Genomic DNA, 17,706 nt, shown 5'->3' on the forward strand with positions numbered 1-17,706 from the left:
TAAAATAAATATTTTTTAAAAAAGGAATGTTAAAGAATAGATATTATTAGAAGAGAAAACAATTAAGTTCAGGATGTGTTTTGAGGTTAAATACCATCCCTTACCATGGTTATACCACTGAGTAATGTCCATAACAGAAAAGTACTTGTTCTTTTCCATGCATAAAGAAGATTGCAGAGTGGAAGCTCCTCATATTTCTAGTTTCTGGTTGCATTGGCCTGACTCTGGGAATTAGTACTTTTGAAAAACAGTCACTCACTTGTTGACCCCTTCCCCTTTCCCACCTTTAGACCAGTGTTTCACATGTATTTGCTTTGTGATATAGCTCAGAAAGTGCCTGCCAGTGCCATGATTCTCAGTCTAGCTTCTGTTCTTGAATATGAGGACAAAAGCTTTATCAGAAATCCTTCTGGTCATTGGCACTCAAACCTGTTTTCAAAGTGAAGGGCAGTTTCAGTATATTCTCAAATGAGAAAGAAAATGACTAGCCTGTACTTAGGAAAATAGGATCTGATAGGATAATCTTCTTTTATAAATCACTAATATTCTGTCTAAAACAAAGACCACAAAGCTCTCACACTAGCAAATAGTGCTTTTAAATAATTTGGTATTAAATACAGAGTTCAGCCTATCTCCCCAAGTATCAAGAATTACTTCCAGTGTACAGTATATCTGTAGGCTTCTACATCATGGGTAAGTGAATTATGGGCTGTATCTGGAAAGACATCTGTTTTTGTAAATGAAGTTTTGTTGGAAAACAGCCATGCTCGCTTGTTTATGCAATGTCTATTATTGCTTTAGCACTAAAAACAGCACAGCTGAGTAGTTGAGACAAAGACCATATGAACTGCTAAATCACAAATATTTATCATTATGGTTCTTCATAGAAAAAAGCTTTCTGACCATTGAAGATGAATAACCAATCCTGCTAGGTTGGGTATCGAATTGTTGCCTCCTGGTTTAGAAGAATTCTGAATTTTCATATCTTAATTACACATATGGACTCAAAATGTACTGTTGTTTTTTCTGTTGGAGGAAAATGCCTATGGTAATATGGGGAGCTAGTGAGAAAATGCTATGTACATACTTATTTTTCATATGTTGCTGTCTTTTAGGGCAGGTATCTGATGAATAAACTTGCTAGTGCTAAAAGCTCACCTAACTAATCTGGGTACCACAAGGCTTACCAGGGCCTTGGTGAGGCATCTGCTCTATTTCAGGAGAGTTGCAATAAGTTGTGGAAGACATCTAACTGTTTTGCCTCACAGGCCTGCCAAGTTGTGACTCAGGGCAATCTGGCATGCGAGTTCCTGAGTCTTCGTTAAGCATTGAGTTTGCACAATGGAAGAGATGTTCAGTATGTTTGTTGTCTGTCTGTTCTTGGAAAGTGCTAAATTGCCACCTAAAACTGTCATCATATATTTTTATATACTGGAGAATTGTCACAAGATTCTTAACCATTTCTTTTCAATTCTTATATCTTTGCTTCCAATTCTCTTCTCAATATTTCTGCTGTCTCACATAGAACATACTTTCTCACCTTTTTTATCTTATTTGCCCAACTTTTTAAACACAGTTCCTAATTCTGAACTTAATTGTTTAAAATGGACTCGCTCCATTCTGACTGTGTTGCATGTCCTAGTGATTTTGTCAGAAATGTCAATAACATACAAGGATAATCTTTCTTATAAGATAGCAAAACTAGATTATAGAAACCTGTGATAACTGTTCCTTTTGTATTCTCTTTAGCATACATAGAAATGCTCTGCATTTTAGCAGAAAGATGTGAAACACATTCTTAAGTTCTATTCCCAACTCTTTACATATTTAATATCTTGGCCTTAGATGGTTTCCTTAAACACTCTGAACTCAAGGTTTTCATCTTCTCAATAAAAAAGCTCTAATATCTTTTATAATTCCAGCAATGTGAGATAATTTTGTGTTTCAATTTAATGTTAGATTAAGTGTTTAAGGAAATGTTGGATTTATTTTCTAAAGTATACGTGTGATGTGTGGTTTCTGCACTTAAAAACAATAATGAAATGTGCCATAAACACACAAAAATACAAAGACAACAGATACCTACTCTATTCCACCTCTTCACTCCAGCAAATGTTAATACCGAGCCATGTTTTTCCTGATTTGTTTTTTTAATTTATTTGTTTGAAAGTCAGAGTTACAGAGAGAGAGATGGAGAGACACAGAGAGAAATCTTCCATCTGTTGGTTCACTCCCCAGATGACCACAATGGCCAGGGCTGGGCCAGGTCAAGCCGAAGCCAGGAGCTTCATCTGGGTCTCCCACGTGGGAGGCAGGGCCCAAATGCTCAAGCCATCTTCTGCTGCTTCTCCAGGCCATTTGCAGGGAGCTGGATCAGACGTGGAGCAGCCAGGACATGATCTGGAGTCCATATGGGATGCCGTTGTCACAGAGATTTTACCACTACACCGGAAAACTGGTGGCTCCTGATTGCTTTTTATAGTTAAAGAATTAAACAATTACATGCTACAGTTGAATCCCTTGGTTTATACAAATGTTTACAATGTGTAGGATACCTCGAAGCTGTTAATCTTGGCCGCTACAATGTTCCACAAGAAGTAGCCTTATATCCATTATGTCGATACAGTAGGGACTGGTTTAAAAATTATGCTGAAGATATGCAGCAAGTCAACAGAGAATTCGGAACTTGGTCTCATGCAGTTCCATCTAAGCCATGCATTCTTCCCTTTACAATTTGACTCTCCCTTTCTAAAAATCATCATTTTGTAATTATCATTCCTCATACATTCATTTGATTATCTTAAGATTAGTAGTTTATTGAAAACATGTAGTGTAACTTAAAGGACCAAGGAAAGTAATGAGTAACCAGGCCTTCCAGGAAGCAAGAAACAGAAGTGTTCTGAAGGGTTAGGATAGCAGGAATAATTGTATGGGTTTTTTCAGCTTTCATTGTTGAATGAACCCAATCATTTTGATCTTGTACCTGTGCTCAAGGCATAGGTGATTTGCCCATCCCTCCAGTGAGGTCAGAGCACCAGGTTGGATCTTTCTGCTAGGGGTGAATGCAGAGAGGAGGCTTGGTTCCCAGTGGAGTTTTGAGTTGTTATGAGCAAGACGAAGGGGCCATGGATGCTGTCCCACCAAAAAGAGGGCATGTCCACTATACTAATTGTGGCAATCATGAGCATTGATTGATTGATGGACCTAGTAGCTGTGCTCTGAAACACTGTGTTGGCATAGAAGTCAAACTTTCCGTGGTCTGCTCCTGGCCGATGACTGATTGAGGCAGGGCTGCTAAGTCAGGCCTGTCCCTAGGAGACATAGAGCTGTTTTGAAGGAGAACTCAGCCTAACAATTTTTCCTGCTATCCAGATCCTACAGACTGCTACTGTTTCTTGCTTCCCAAAAAGCCTGGTTACTCATTACTTTCCTTGGTCCTTTTAGTTACCCTAACTCAGCAAGATGGCTCCCCAATGACTTGTCTAATTTCTCGGAACTGCACTGTGCCCCAGGACACTTTCATGCAATTTTTCTTCCTTCCTTGTCTCCTTCAGATGATGTCAATGCTGTATCAAATCTTCTCATTGTTTTCTTCCAATAGGGCTACAATAATATACCAATAATTCACTATACTCCAGATCAATATTAAGTAGCATTTTTGTGAATAATCCCCTAATAAAGTTCAACTATGACTCTATGCCTTTTTCTCTGACACTCTCTTACATTTCTCCCCTTACCCTGCTGTCCCTTTTCTCTTTGCTCTAACATTTAAGATCTTCGAATAAACTATATAACTTTCCTATATAGCACATTTTTATTTTCATTATCTTCTTTAAAGTAGAATAAAAGTTCTTTCAGGACATAGGACATAGATCTGTTGTTTGGCTTATGATGAGTCCAAACACAAAACCACGCATAACATAATAGCCACTTGTTGTCTGTTGAATTAATGAATAACATTATGTCCAATTGCTTGTAATGTGATCTATAAATGTTTTCCTTTGAATACTAAACTAAGTGAGCTCAAAATCCTACACCATATTTAATCATCCTGAGTTCATGTATAAATTATGTTTATTGGCACTGATACTTATTGTCATTGCCCTCTAATGATCATAGATTCCTCCAACTGAAGCTGTGTGCAATTAGAGGGGGTTAACTTAATTCTCAGATTCTCATTTGAAGCAAGTTCTTTCTTACTGAACAACTGAAAGTTTGAAGCAATTTTAAATTGCTTTTCTTAAAGTCAAATATCAGGGGAGTGAATTTGTTTCAGTGACTTATTCTCAGAAAGAAGTGGCTGACAAGAAGCAATCTGAAAATACCCTGTCAGATCAGAGATTTTCCTATTCATTAATAATTGTCTGTTACACCACATGACCTTCTTTCCCCCAAAGAATCATTGAACATGGAGCTGTGGCTCAGACATTGATTGGAGCTCAGTTCTCATTATTTGTAACTTGGAAGAAATTAATCCAAGAGATGTTGCTGTGGCTTCTACATGGGGCTTCAATGGTATGCGAATCACCATTTCTGAAGCTTCCTAGAAGAGCAGGAAGCAGAAACACTGAAGGCAGACTCAGGCAAATACATAGTTAATGAGGTTACGATATGGCGCTGTATACGTTAACAGCTTAGGTAACTACACTTAGAAATTGTAGTCAGGACTGCTTGTATATGTTAATTCCCATTGTGTCAACCAAGTGGCTGAAAAGTAGTGCCAGTGGTGGTGTTTGATCCTCTTGGCTTATCGTGGACTCAAACAAATTTAAGAATTAATGTTATATGTACCTTAATAAAGGTTGTATTCCAATCTTAAACTAAAATAGTTTAAACTCTCATTTTGGAGTTGAGAGCAAAATGTTTTGCTAATCAAAGGTGTTACTTCACTCTTTTCACTTAGAATGGGAACATTTTAACTTACATTTCATCATGTTCCACAGAATTTGTAGAAAGAGGAATTAAGTCAAACTGAAACTCAATTCCTGAAACATTGCTCATTGAATGAGGTCATTCCCAGAATATTATAGGAAAGCAAAATTTAAAAATTCAACTCTTACCTTTATATTCTAGTCTTTCATATTTATTGGTTGTGTGATACTGAGGATAGTACATCTTTCAATTCCCATGATTATAAAATACAGTTCAGTGTGGAAGAATATCTATTATGTTGATCAGTGAGAAATTAGATATAGTGTCTGCCATGTGATAGAAGCCTGATAAATAATTGCAACACTAGGTACTTACTGTGCATTATATTTTCAGACATTCAATTATGTTTCTCACTGAACTATGCTCAGCTGATGTGGTTCCTCTTCTCAACCTATGGCAGCTAAATTTGTTTTTAGCTGCATACAGCAAACTCTTTCAGTTGTAGGTAAGAGTTATTTGTTTAGCATCTTCACCAATTTGGTTTTCTGGAGCTCTGAGTTAGACTCAGTGTGACTCTTTTTGCTGCCACCCTCTTTCTTCAGCGGGTTTGAAAGTCCCATCACCCAGCTACCATTAGCAACAGCCTCATTAACTCAAATGCAGCCACATTCCCAGCCTCACATTAATATTGTTCCCCTACACTAATTTCAGAAAAGTGGCAAATATGTCACTGTGTTACTACATAGCACCGAGACAATGGTTGTAGAGGACAAGACCCATTAGACATAGTGTGAAATATGTGACACACCTGAAAATGTTTAGGTCCTACGGCACTGACATTGCTAACACTCAGACTATTTATTATTGGCATTGTTTCAAAGAGTAAAAGCCACACATGTATATCATTAAGAATCCACTCAAAGAACCTTGGAGAGGTGCAAACTGTTCATACACCACTTTGAGCTACGGTGTTGCATTGAGCAACACAACTCTTTTCCATCACGACAGCACAGTCATTAAAAAGAATGGAACTGCTCAACTCTTGATGTTAAGTTGCTAAACGATGATCTGATACTAGAAACTTATCATTAGTTGCCAAATATATTCGGCCACATATGGAAAGCATGTGAATCTTTCTATAATTGAAAGATTAGCAAGTTGAATTCTTCTGCACTCTTGTTTTTCAGTCAAGGAAAAAGGAAGTTCTGAAATGGAGACAAGGGAAGTTCCACTAGATTTATATCCTGTATAGCTATTTATTCAACTCCAAGAATACAGTTTACTATATAAAGGTATAAACTGTTTTCTCTCCATCAGTTAAATCTCCACAAAGGAAATTAAAGGTGTTCCCAACTTAAATCCTGGCAGAGTCTCATTTATATTGGCACTTCCTGACCAACATGCTAATTATTGCTGCTATATACAGAAGCTGAAATTCACTCAGGATTTCAGCCCTCTAACTCTACTTTTAAGAATTATCCAAATCTTTGAATTTGAGTCTGAGGGATTAGCTGCATTCCACCATAACCCTAAGAGAAATTTATTGCACTGGGCCTGCATTGCTCTTGATGGAAGATTTTGATCATCATTATTCTCATGGATAAGGGATCGAAGAAGAAAAATTCAAACCCTAGGGAATAGCCTTGAATTATCACAGTCATGCAAGGTTGAAAAGGTTGTTAGAGAGACAGAGTGGAGGCCTTGGTGGAGGGATTTCAGAAAAGAGAGAAGGGATGAATAAGTGAGCAAGTAAATGTGAAGGGTCTCTCCTTGAATCTAGGTGGTAGCTTTTAGCATCTACCCTCTTATTCTGCAAGCAGAAGCAATTGGCATGTGTTTTGTTTCCCAACATTACAGATACTCAAAACTATATTAGTCAGGTAGCCAGTATGGATAAAAGGTACAGTTGAAAGAAAAAAGGAAGAAATGGAGGAGCAAAGGAAAGGGAGGAGAAGGAAGGAGGGAGGGTGAATGCCTTGTACCCCTTGCACTATTTTCCCAGTAAGTATTTTTGGCATAGAATGCTCTGAAAGGTAGACATCTGCAGTCACGGTTTCATTACTATACCAAATACCTGACTCAGGCTATTTATGAAGGATGAGGTTTATCCTGGCTCAAGGCTTTGGAGGTTCCAATCCGAGATTGGTTGCTCCCGTTGATTTGGCATCTGATTGAGGGCAATGGATGCCAGTTGGGGAGCATGTACCGAGGAATCACACAGCGAGTCAGGAAGTAGATAAATGAACAAATAAATAAAAATGTTAAGCGATCAGGTAATACAACTTGTCCAGCTTCCCAGACTCCCTAATCTATATACCTTTCTAGCCACAATCTCTCCAAAGGTAACAGCTAATCTGGATTTTTCCATCATAGATTAGTTTTGCTATTTTTAACTTAGTGTGATTGAATTCATATTTCATTCTACTCATTTGTGTTTTGTTACTGTTAATTTTTTTAATGTTTACTTATTTATTTGAAAGGGGATGGGAGGGGGAGAGAGTGAGAGAATGAGAATATGAATCTTTCATTTGCCGATTCACAACTCAAATACCTATAACACCCAGAGCCTGACCACAATGAGCCAGGAGCCAAGAACTCCATGCTGGTCTCCCACAAGGGGGCAGGAACTGAGGTACTCAAGCCATCATGCGCTGCCTCCCAGGCACATAAGCAGGGAGCTGGGTCAGAGGTAGAGTAGCTGGGCTTTAAACAGCATTCCCACATGGGCTGCAAGCATTGCAGGCTGTGTCTTAATCTTCTGCACCATGGTGTAGTACCCTGTGTTTGGTTACTTGTGCTCAACATTATCTTAGTGAGAGTTATCTGTTTGGTTATACATACTCATGTATTACTCATTCACATTGATATCTAATGTCGTGTTGTGAAAATAAACTTTAACACTAGCAGTTTTTAAGGTACATGTGTTCATTACAATCATCCAATAATACATTACCTCTCAAGTGATTATGCATCTTCCTACAAACTTACCATCTTCTCTAATTTTAGCTATTCTGATGGATAAGCTTTCGTTTTTAAAATGACTAAATAAACCTCTAGAAAACTCATACCTAGCAAAGGTCTTAATTTGGAACCAATGTGTGCTGGGTTGGTAAAGGGTAACCTTTCATAAAGTAGAATGCTTTAACACCTGCAAGCTCAAAGAAGAAACCCAGTTTGAATGGCCTGAGCAGAAATGTGTCAGTCTGGTCAAGTATTCTGTTTAAAATACTGCCTTATTCATAGATAAGCCATTCCATTTGGGAATGAACAGAGATGCAATAGGCTAGTCATTTATGGAATCTGAAAACTGACAGTTTTTTTTTTTTTTAAGTGGGGGGCGGGTAGTGGGGTAGAAGGAACCAAGGGCTTTATTTTTATTAATGAATGGGATTTCATAGAGAAAAATGGGCGGCAGTGGTTTATTCATATCATTATTGCTGTTGCAGGGTCTCCATTTTGGTGTCTATTGGATATTGTTCCTATAAAGAATGAGAAAGGAGATGTGGTTCTTTTCCTGGCCTCATTCAAGGATATAACAGATACAAAAGTGAAGATCGCTCCAGAAGAAAAAAAAGAAGGTTTGTACTGTTTGCAGAAAACATTGGCAGATGGGGTAACATTTTGAAATTGTTTATGCAGAAGCTCTGGAAGAAAAAATTTATCTTTATAATAACAGCAACTGATACATATTCATAACTGTTAGCAGTCATATTTGGTGAATATTTCAAAATCACAGAAACTCACATGAATTTACATTCTTATCTTTGTAATAAAGACTCATTTGACAGAAAGCAGAAGTTCATATTCCTATGCAAATAAGATGCGGGTGAGAAAACGATTCATCACAATATAAGAATTCACACCAGCTTGCTTTATAAGACACAAAATTGGATAGATAGGATAAGTGAAGCTAAATGATATTATTAAAGATACTTCTCCCTTTTTCATCTAATGTGCTATAGCTGAAAACTCAGAGGTGCGAAATTTCATCTGGAAGTAAGAACTCTAGTATACGTATTGTTAAAACAAAGTATTGCAAACAAATATATATCCTTACTATATTATATAGAATAGTATAATTATTTAAGACACAAATAAGGTTTCAATTTGTTTAAAGTATCCCTTTTAAGAGTTTATGTTTGTTGCCTTCTATACCCTGCATTTCATATAAGCTGACAAAAATCCCTGCTGAAAAAAATGCTGTTATTTGTTTTAAAGAGAAGTAGGATTAGATATTCTAGAGACAAAAGAAGAAGCAATTTGTGCCTTTGTGAATTTCCTGTATGGGTGAGTCTTTCTCAGAACCTGATACTTAACATTTTCAACTTTTTAGGAATGGACTCTTTTTTTTTTTATTAAGATTTACTTATTTGAAAGCAAAGTTACAGAGAGAGAGAGAGAAAAGAGACAGAGTATGAGAGAGAGAGATGGAGAGAGAGAATTTCCATCTGCTGGTTCATTCCTCAAATGGCCACAGTGCTGGCCCCCAATGAGTATTATCTGTTTATGTTTAGGAGTGGACTCTTTTCTTTTAAAAAAAAAGGATTTATTTATTTTTTTATTTGAAAGGCAGAGTTAGAGAGAGAGAAAGATCTTCCATCCACTCGTTTATTCCTCAAATGGCCATAATGGCTGAGGCTGGGCCCGAATGAAACCAGGAGCCAGGAACTTCTAGGTCTCCTCTGTGTGTGCAGGGTCCCAAGCACTGCTTTTTCTAGGAGCATTGACAAAGAGCTAGATTGAGGGTGGAGCAGTCAGTAATCAAACTCGTACCCATATGGTGCTCTGTAGGTGGTGGCTTTACCTGCTGTGCCATGGTGCCAGTCCCAGGAATGAATCCTTTTACTCTCACTCTTTTTGAAAATGTGGATTAGTGTTTTAAATATACTATATTCTTTGAAATTTTAGCCCAAATGAGGAACTGCCACAGTTTGGTGCCCCCCACATCTATAATTCAAAATCCTTGCAAATATATTTAACTGTTTTCCTCTATATTTGCATAGTCAGATACTTTGATATATTTTACATACACGAGGAAAGCATAGTCCAACAATCAATTACATGAGTGTTAGAGCAATTGTAGTGCCTATGTGATGTAAGTTTCATAAAGGTAAGTGTGGAAATTGGTATGCACTTTTTTTTTTACTATTTTCTTTGGAATATATGGATACAAACTGTGAGGGCTTTTTGAATACAACTGTTCACATATATATAAGTGTATATTATGCACATATATAGTTGTGTTTATTATGCACACATATATGTGGTTATTATGCACACTTCTGTATATGTCTGGACAAATATGAATAGGAAACTATCCTCAAAAAGCAATGCATTGTTTTTGTTTGCTTGCTGCAAATCAATGCTTAACTGACTTGCTTTGAGCATGAGTATTCATGTCGAATGATTTTATACAAATTTTTTGATCATCGGTTTCTGATGTTCTACATATCTGTTGATAGAAGGGAAATCCCCTTCACAGTATAGATGAAAGGAGAGAGATGTACATTTTCGTTTGGTATTTGAAAGAGTTCAATCAAAACACTTGTGTTCACCACCCAAGTTTTTGAATCAACCTGTAAAGAAAAATGAGTAAGGCAAATTTGAGATCAAAATGTCACTTTTATTTCTGATAAAACTAATAAAGGAGAACTTGACTTTTCCCAGCAGGTAGTGGACTCCCTCCTAGTGAGCTACAAATTAAGGCAAATTGTGCCTAAGTCGCAAAATTGGACTGGTACAGGGACAAAGCTTCCCAAGAGGAAACTAAAACCCTGGAGGGTCAGACCAGGACAGTTGGTCCCCAAAGGCAGCTGCTCTCTGAAAAGAGAGAAGAGGAAGGGGTCACATTGTGCATGCCTATCTCTGCTACAAACCTCAATCAGATTAAATTCCACATCTTCCCTGGGGATGAACTGGGTATACGAGCACGAGGAGGCCAGTCAGGTAACCGTGGAAGAATTGCTTGCATATGAGAAATGGTTCCTGCCATTGGCAGTGAAGGCTGAGCACTTGAACACTCTGTGTAACTAGGTTTCTACCTTGGAAACAAGTTTCATATTTTTAAAATGAATATGTTGAACTGTGTTCAACAATAATCCCATTTTTAGTTAAGGAACAGGTGTGATAAAAAGATGATACTCTGGCAAGATTCAAAGAAAAAATACAAAATACTTTTAACATTAATTATATTAGGCAAAATAGAATTTAAAGTTTTGAAATAGTTGCTGGTGAGTCCCTAAGTCTTTTTATAGTTTGGTAACTTTGTTCCTCAAATAATATGTTTCATAGGAAATTAAGTATTGCTCCTGATGTATACTGAACATTCAGGAACACTTTTTTCCTATGGCTATGTTATTATAAATGTCCCACAAAAATATGTAGAATTTTTAGAGACAAATTAGCTATTGTAAGTCATCTTGGTTGTAAAAATGGTCGTTCACAACTACGAATATAATTCACTAGTTGTTGGCATGTCATCAAGAATTACCATGTGATATTTTAATTTTTTTTATTAATTTAGAGGCAGAGATATGGGAGAGATATATACACACAGCAAGAAACAGACAGAAAGCTCCCTGCCACTGGCTTATATGCTCCCAAATCCTATAGTTGCCCAGGCTGGACCAGGCTACAGCCGGGAGCCAGGAAATCAATTCCTGTCTCTTATGTGGATGGCAGGGACCCAATCAATTGAGCCATCATCAGCTTCAGGGTGAACATTAACAGGAAGCTGGAATCAGAAGTAGAACTGGTATTAGAACCCAGACGCTCTAATACAGGAAGCAGGTGAATCAAGCAATGTCTTCAGCAGTAGGCCAAATGTATAATGTATGGCATTTTTAGAACCTCAAGAGAAGTGTTTGAAAATCATTAAAAATCACTCACTATAAAACTAGAGCAGTAGTGTTTCACAGAACCAAAAATCTCCAAATGAGCATGCGGCCTCACTTGACTCTATTTCATTTCATACAAATGTGTCGCTGAAGTTCAATTAAGTTTGAAAATAATGTTATATTGATTAAGTTTATTCCCTGCTGAAGCTCATAGGATATGAGCTCATAGGGTACTTTGTTTAAGAGATACAAATTGTGTGGTTCTGTTTCTAAAACGTACTTTAATCATTAATCCTGATATTGTTGGGGATTTTTTTTTGAAATTAGGAAAAATATATTTTATAGAAAACGCTAGCAGGGCTGGCGCCATGGCTCACTTGGTTAATCCTCCGCCTGCGGCGCTGGCATCCCATATGGGCACTGGGTTCTAGTCCTGGTTGCTCCTCTTCCAGTCCAGCTCTCTGCTGTGGCCCAGGAGGGCAGTGGAGGATGGCCCAAGTGCTTGGGCCCTTGCACCCCATGGGAGACCAGGAGGAAGCACCTGGCTCCTGCCATTGGCTCAGCGCAGGAGGCTTTAGATCAGCGCAGCGCCGGCCATGGCGACCATTTTTGGGGTGAACCAATGGAAGAAGACCTTTCTCTCTGTCTCTCTCTCTCACTGTCTAATTCTATTTGTCAAATAAAAAAAAAATGGTAGCAAAATATAGGATACAATGTAGACCTTGCACTCACAGCACTGGTGGGAGATTAGCACAAAATGCCAAGTACTAATTGTACAGGCAATAGCTTTTAATAGTGATTTGGTTGTGTGTGTGGGTGGTGTGAGAAAGAGAGAGAGAGACAGACGACAGACAGACAGAGGGAGACTGAGAGAGACTGAGAGAGAGACTTCAGCACAAGTCTAGTGTTTTTCACCACCTTGGAAAATACCCTCCTTTTGAGGGTAGTAAGGTGTTTGACCTAACATTTTAGAGGCTCGGGTCCTACATCAAATTCCTTGGATTCAGTTTCTGTCTCCAGTTCCTGATTCCAGATTTCCACCAATGCAGACTCTAGAAGGCAGCAAGAGATGACTCAAGTACTTGAGTTCCTGCTACCAATGTGGGAGACCTGGACTGAATTTCTGTTTGCTGGCTCCAGCCTAGCCCAGATGTTGCATGTAGGCACTTGGGGAGTGATCCAGTGGTGCCAAGCTCTCACTCTTTCTTTCTCGCTCTCAAATAATTTTTTTTAAAAATACTGTTCCTTTTTGGACACATATTTTACTTACAGTCCAAAAAAGCGTGTACACCACTAACTTCTACATCCATGTCTAGTGTTGCATACAATTAATTTAATATTAGACCCTGTTTCCCTTTCTCCCTATTAGTAAGGTATATTTTAATATAAACCTTGGGTCTTTTTATCAATATGTCTGGCAACAGAGATTTTTTTCCTTGCTGGTCATAAGTCTTGATCACAACTTTAAAGTCTTTTTGACAAGAAAATAACTGATGGCTCCTTAATGAAATGAGGCAGGGTAGGCAAAGTCTTCCTGGCCAGGGGGTCCTCAAGGATGGGGAAAGATAGGGAAAACATCTTCCAGGGCCATAAAGTAAGAACTTGTGAATTAAGCAAGGAAGCTTTATTTATTCAATGAATGTAAGTTAAATTAAATAAATTTTTATAAATTATATTTGAGATTTATTATAATGTTAAAAGTTAATATTTAGCAAATATTTGAGCACCATTTTGCCTTCAATATTGAAATACTGTTTGGAGATGCAGGAATGGAGGCAGTAGATTTTAGGTGGTCTAAATCTCAGCTCAAATCCTGATTCCAGCACATGTTGGCTGCTGAACTTTCCAGAAGCTCCTTGCCTTCGCAGGAAGTGAATTTTCTGTTCTGTAAAGTGGGAGTAATCATGTGTCTCCTACATTTGTTGTAGGTTTATGAAAAATAACACGTGAAATTATGTAGCACAAGGATAAACAGAGTACGCTTAATAAAACATAGAAATGGTCACTCTTGTTAACTTTTGTATGTTTTTAGATATAACTGACCTTTTCTGGGTCTCTGCTTTATGCTGAGCGCTTCATCTACGCAACTTTGTTTACTTCTCATTATAACCCTAAAAATAGTTCCTCTTCTCAGTTATGCATTTAAGTCACTTGACAGAGTTGACACAGTAAAAAATAATAAAACTTGGACTTGTGATCCTACAAACTCCAGAGTGCACCATTGTTTTCTCCTCCTCTCTTTCTGGCTCCAAAGTGCTCATGGAGATTGGCCATGTAGTACATTTAGTGATAGTAGAATGGAAGAAATGATACACTGTTCCCAAATAGGGGGAAAAAGAGTGTGGGGTTGGGCAGAAAGAATTGGAACCAAATAAGGGAGAACTCTGCAGGGAAAATAGCACTGAAACACATTCAAATGATGATATGTGTCATTTTTCCAGGCACATGGCTCAATACAGTTATTTTTATTTATTTCTTATAGTGTGTCCCAAATTTGCTTTAAAAATGATTAACACTGGGTAATTGACTATGTGACAAGAACATCATCACTTACCACAAATGGGGGAATATCAGTTATAATGTCTAAAAAGTAAGCACTTCAAATTCAAAGTGAAAATGTAGGAGTCGATGATGTGCACATAGTCTTCAGTGGAAATGCAAGTCAAGGTTCACAAGTAATAGCATTTCATGGAAGTCTAATTTTTGGCAAGCAGCTGCACATTGGCATTATCAAAGACACTGTCAAAATTTTATTTTTCATTGGCTTTTGTCTATTCCTGAATGCCCTCAGAGGAAATAATAATGAATGGCTGTACTAAACAATTATATATGCATTACCTTTAACTTCAAGAACCTGAAAACCTAATGAATCCAAGCTGAAACAGGATTTATCTTTCTCATACTTCAAGGAGTATGGCTCACAGAACAGTGACTCTGAAACACTGGTGGACACTCAGACTCCCTTGGCCTTTCTGCTCTGCTATTCTCAATGTACTGTTTTGCATCCTTATATCTGCGACGTCTTGGTGTAAAGATGCTTGCTACATGGGAAGAACTCATTTCTGTGGTGCAGACAGTAAGAAGAATGAAGGACAAAGGGCAATGACCTTTTCCTATGGGGCTCTGTTTTGGTTGCAAGAAGGAATGGCATTCGCTTGATTCGTTTTCCTCCCAATGATTTATCTCAACCTGCATGGACCATAGTCTTCTCTAGCTGCAAGGAAGACAAGGAAATCTGGATTTTCTGAATTTATTTTTCAGGCTTTTACATCTGTAACATGTAAACAGACCAAATAGAGAGGATCTGTAGATGAGATTGGGTCAACCAGTCTGGAGTGTCCATCATGTTTTCCATGTGCAGGACAGATTATCTCAGGATCATACAATGTAGAAGCATGAGACTTAGAATAAGTGGACTGTCTAGGGTCTCATTGCTGTGAAGAGGTATAGACTGGATTGAGCCCAAGTCTGCCTGATCTCAGAGCTCATGTTTTCTCACCATGTCCCATGAAACAATGAGAGAAAATTGGAAATGAGGTGGACAGAATACTGGGCTTATCTCAGTTCCTTTACCCAAACGCCTATACGTGATTGCCAATTGGATCCCTTCTGTCCCAGTTCTTTTTGCCATTCTTTCATCTTATTTAAAGTCCTGACTACTCAAAATGTGGGTTGAGGGCCTGACCCAACTACATCACCAAAAATCTTAAAGGAAATGGAAAATCTCTAGTCTTTCATCAGGCCTGTGAGTCTGCATTTCAACAAGACTCCCAGGTGATTTACATGGACATCCAAGTTTGAGAAGCCCTGCTCCCTACACATTAATGAGAAAGTCTTTGGCCATCCAGCAGCTACCCTGACTCACACTGCTCAATGTTGTGATCACATTTATGACTATTAGGAATAGCCTTTCTTAAACATTGGCTTCTATTACAACTATTCCCTCCTCAATTAAAATTTAAGCTTCCTCAGGAAACAGACTTTGACTCTGTTACTCAGGATCATATATCCAACACTTACAGGGTGTCTAACATATAATGGGTTATGAGATAGGTTGGTGAATATATGAACCTGTAAATAACATCTAAAATAGGAAATATGGCTTTTCAGGGATAGATAACATGACATTCTTGTTATTTCAAAATAATCAGATCATAATTATGAAACCTGCATGTCTCAGGTAAAATTTCTGATGACTATATTGTTTGGTTTGGTTCTGCTTGATTTATGTCTAGGGCAATTTGACATGTATTTACCCAAGTCTTCTCCTTCTCAAAATGTGGTCTTACTAATGGTATCAAGTGGCTCCCTTTAAATAGAATCTCTGTTGTTGGTTAATAATTTGTTCTTATTGACTCCTCTGCATTTCATTCAGTTTCTTAGAATCTCAGTTTGCTAACATTTTTGGAGATAGACTTATTTGTTAAAATATAACCAAGGTTATCCTCGAAAGGTCAAATGTTAAGCCACTGATCTGATGTTAATTAAACATAAGATGATCTTTATTTACTTTTTCAAATGTTCAATGTAGAAGTATTCTATTTTATTTTTACTTGCACAGTGGAAGAAACACATGCATACGTCCTAATAAAGAGTAGCTGCCTGACAAAAGAACTATTGTAAAAATTTATACTTTATCCCAGGAGACCATCCCTCCAGGAGATCTATGCTGACTCCATAAAATGTGTGATGAAAATGGAATTGAAGAATCCTGATAGATGCTTAAAATGATTAAAAGGTTTTAATCATGTCTGCATTTTAATGTATTATCTGTATTAAAGAAAAGTTTTTTGAATTTTATATATGCACTAATATCTTTCTGAGTTATAATAGATGTGACATGCTGCACTGAGTTACTCCATTTTCAAGAAGCAGTCTACATATTCTACAGCAAATCAGAGTAAACCTGAGGGTTGAATTTGTTCTGTTGGCAAGTAGCTTGTGATCTTTAGACAAAACTCAATCAAACTATTATGTCATTAATCTGATTTTTTTTTATAAAAGAGATTTTTAACTATATTACTTCAAAAAGGGAATATGGTTTCAACCCCCTTTTGGGGTAAATATAACATTTATAAATTTATAAATGTGATTAACAACTCATTTATTACAATAAAAAACAAATGTGGTGTTAATAGAAGTAGTAAATTCAGAGAGTCAAAAAGCCATAGAAATTGGTACTCTCAATGGACATACATTCTTGGTCATATTCACTATAGCTGGGGAAATGTGTCTAGAATAATAAGGAGTATTTAAAATTCAAAGACTATAGCTATCATTGTACTCTCAGGAATGATGGCAGTTTCACTTGAGACAAGCTAGAAATCATCTCAGAAAGATTTGTAGGTACCTATGTCTTTGACCTCCAGGCATTTTGTAGAAAGACTTGCTTGAGAATGGTAGATTTGTGATTCAGGGGGGTGAGGGTAGGGGCCTTTTTTCCTTTTTTCTTGTCTCTTTAGTTAATTGCTTTGCCTATATGAGAAAACACACACACACACGCACACAGCCTATTGGCTACCAGGAGCACAGATGCCAGCTATTTGAAGAAGTTTTGGGAGACACTGGATACCCTGAATAGAAGATTTCTGTTTTCAGCACAGTTTGAGTTTAGCTTGGTTCCTACTTCTTCCTTTGGTAAAAATAGGCTTCCCTTCTAGCAAGCTTGTTTTCAGACAGCAGGAAAAGTATCCAGGAGTCATCACCAATAATCATGCGTATTATCACAGTGGGACTCTCCCAAATTCCTTGAGGTTTTTCAGATATTTCTTTGTTGCATATTGTGGGGAACAATGCTGCCTGTAGACAGTACAGAAGTTTTGTGGGTGAATGCCTCCTGAAATGTTCATATAATTGCTTCAATCTCTTAAAATTGTATGGTAACTCAATTTTATTCAATCTACTTACAAAAACATATTTGAGTGCCGAACGAAACACATGAACAATTAGGAGATTGCTCTCCAGTTTTGCAGAATGACATTTTTTTTGCCCAAGTATT

General features: G+C 37.5%; 1 protein-coding gene across 1 annotated transcript in view; it reads left to right on the plus strand.

Moving 5' to 3' along the window:
* The window catches only part of KCNH8 (potassium voltage-gated channel subfamily H member 8), a 445,135-nt gene that overhangs the window by 169,572 nt on the left and 257,857 nt on the right, over positions 1-17,706 (plus strand). Inside the window, exon 3 of the mRNA XM_062179144.1 lies at positions 8,319-8,450. Within this exon, the coding sequence (XP_062035128.1) occupies positions 8,319-8,450 (132 nt within the window). The remainder of the gene's footprint in view (positions 1-8,318; positions 8,451-17,706) is intronic.

This window comes from Lepus europaeus, chromosome 2 (assembly GCF_033115175.1).
Source record: "Lepus europaeus isolate LE1 chromosome 2, mLepTim1.pri, whole genome shotgun sequence".
In the NCBI taxonomy this organism is placed as follows: Eukaryota; Metazoa; Chordata; class Mammalia; order Lagomorpha; family Leporidae; genus Lepus; species Lepus europaeus.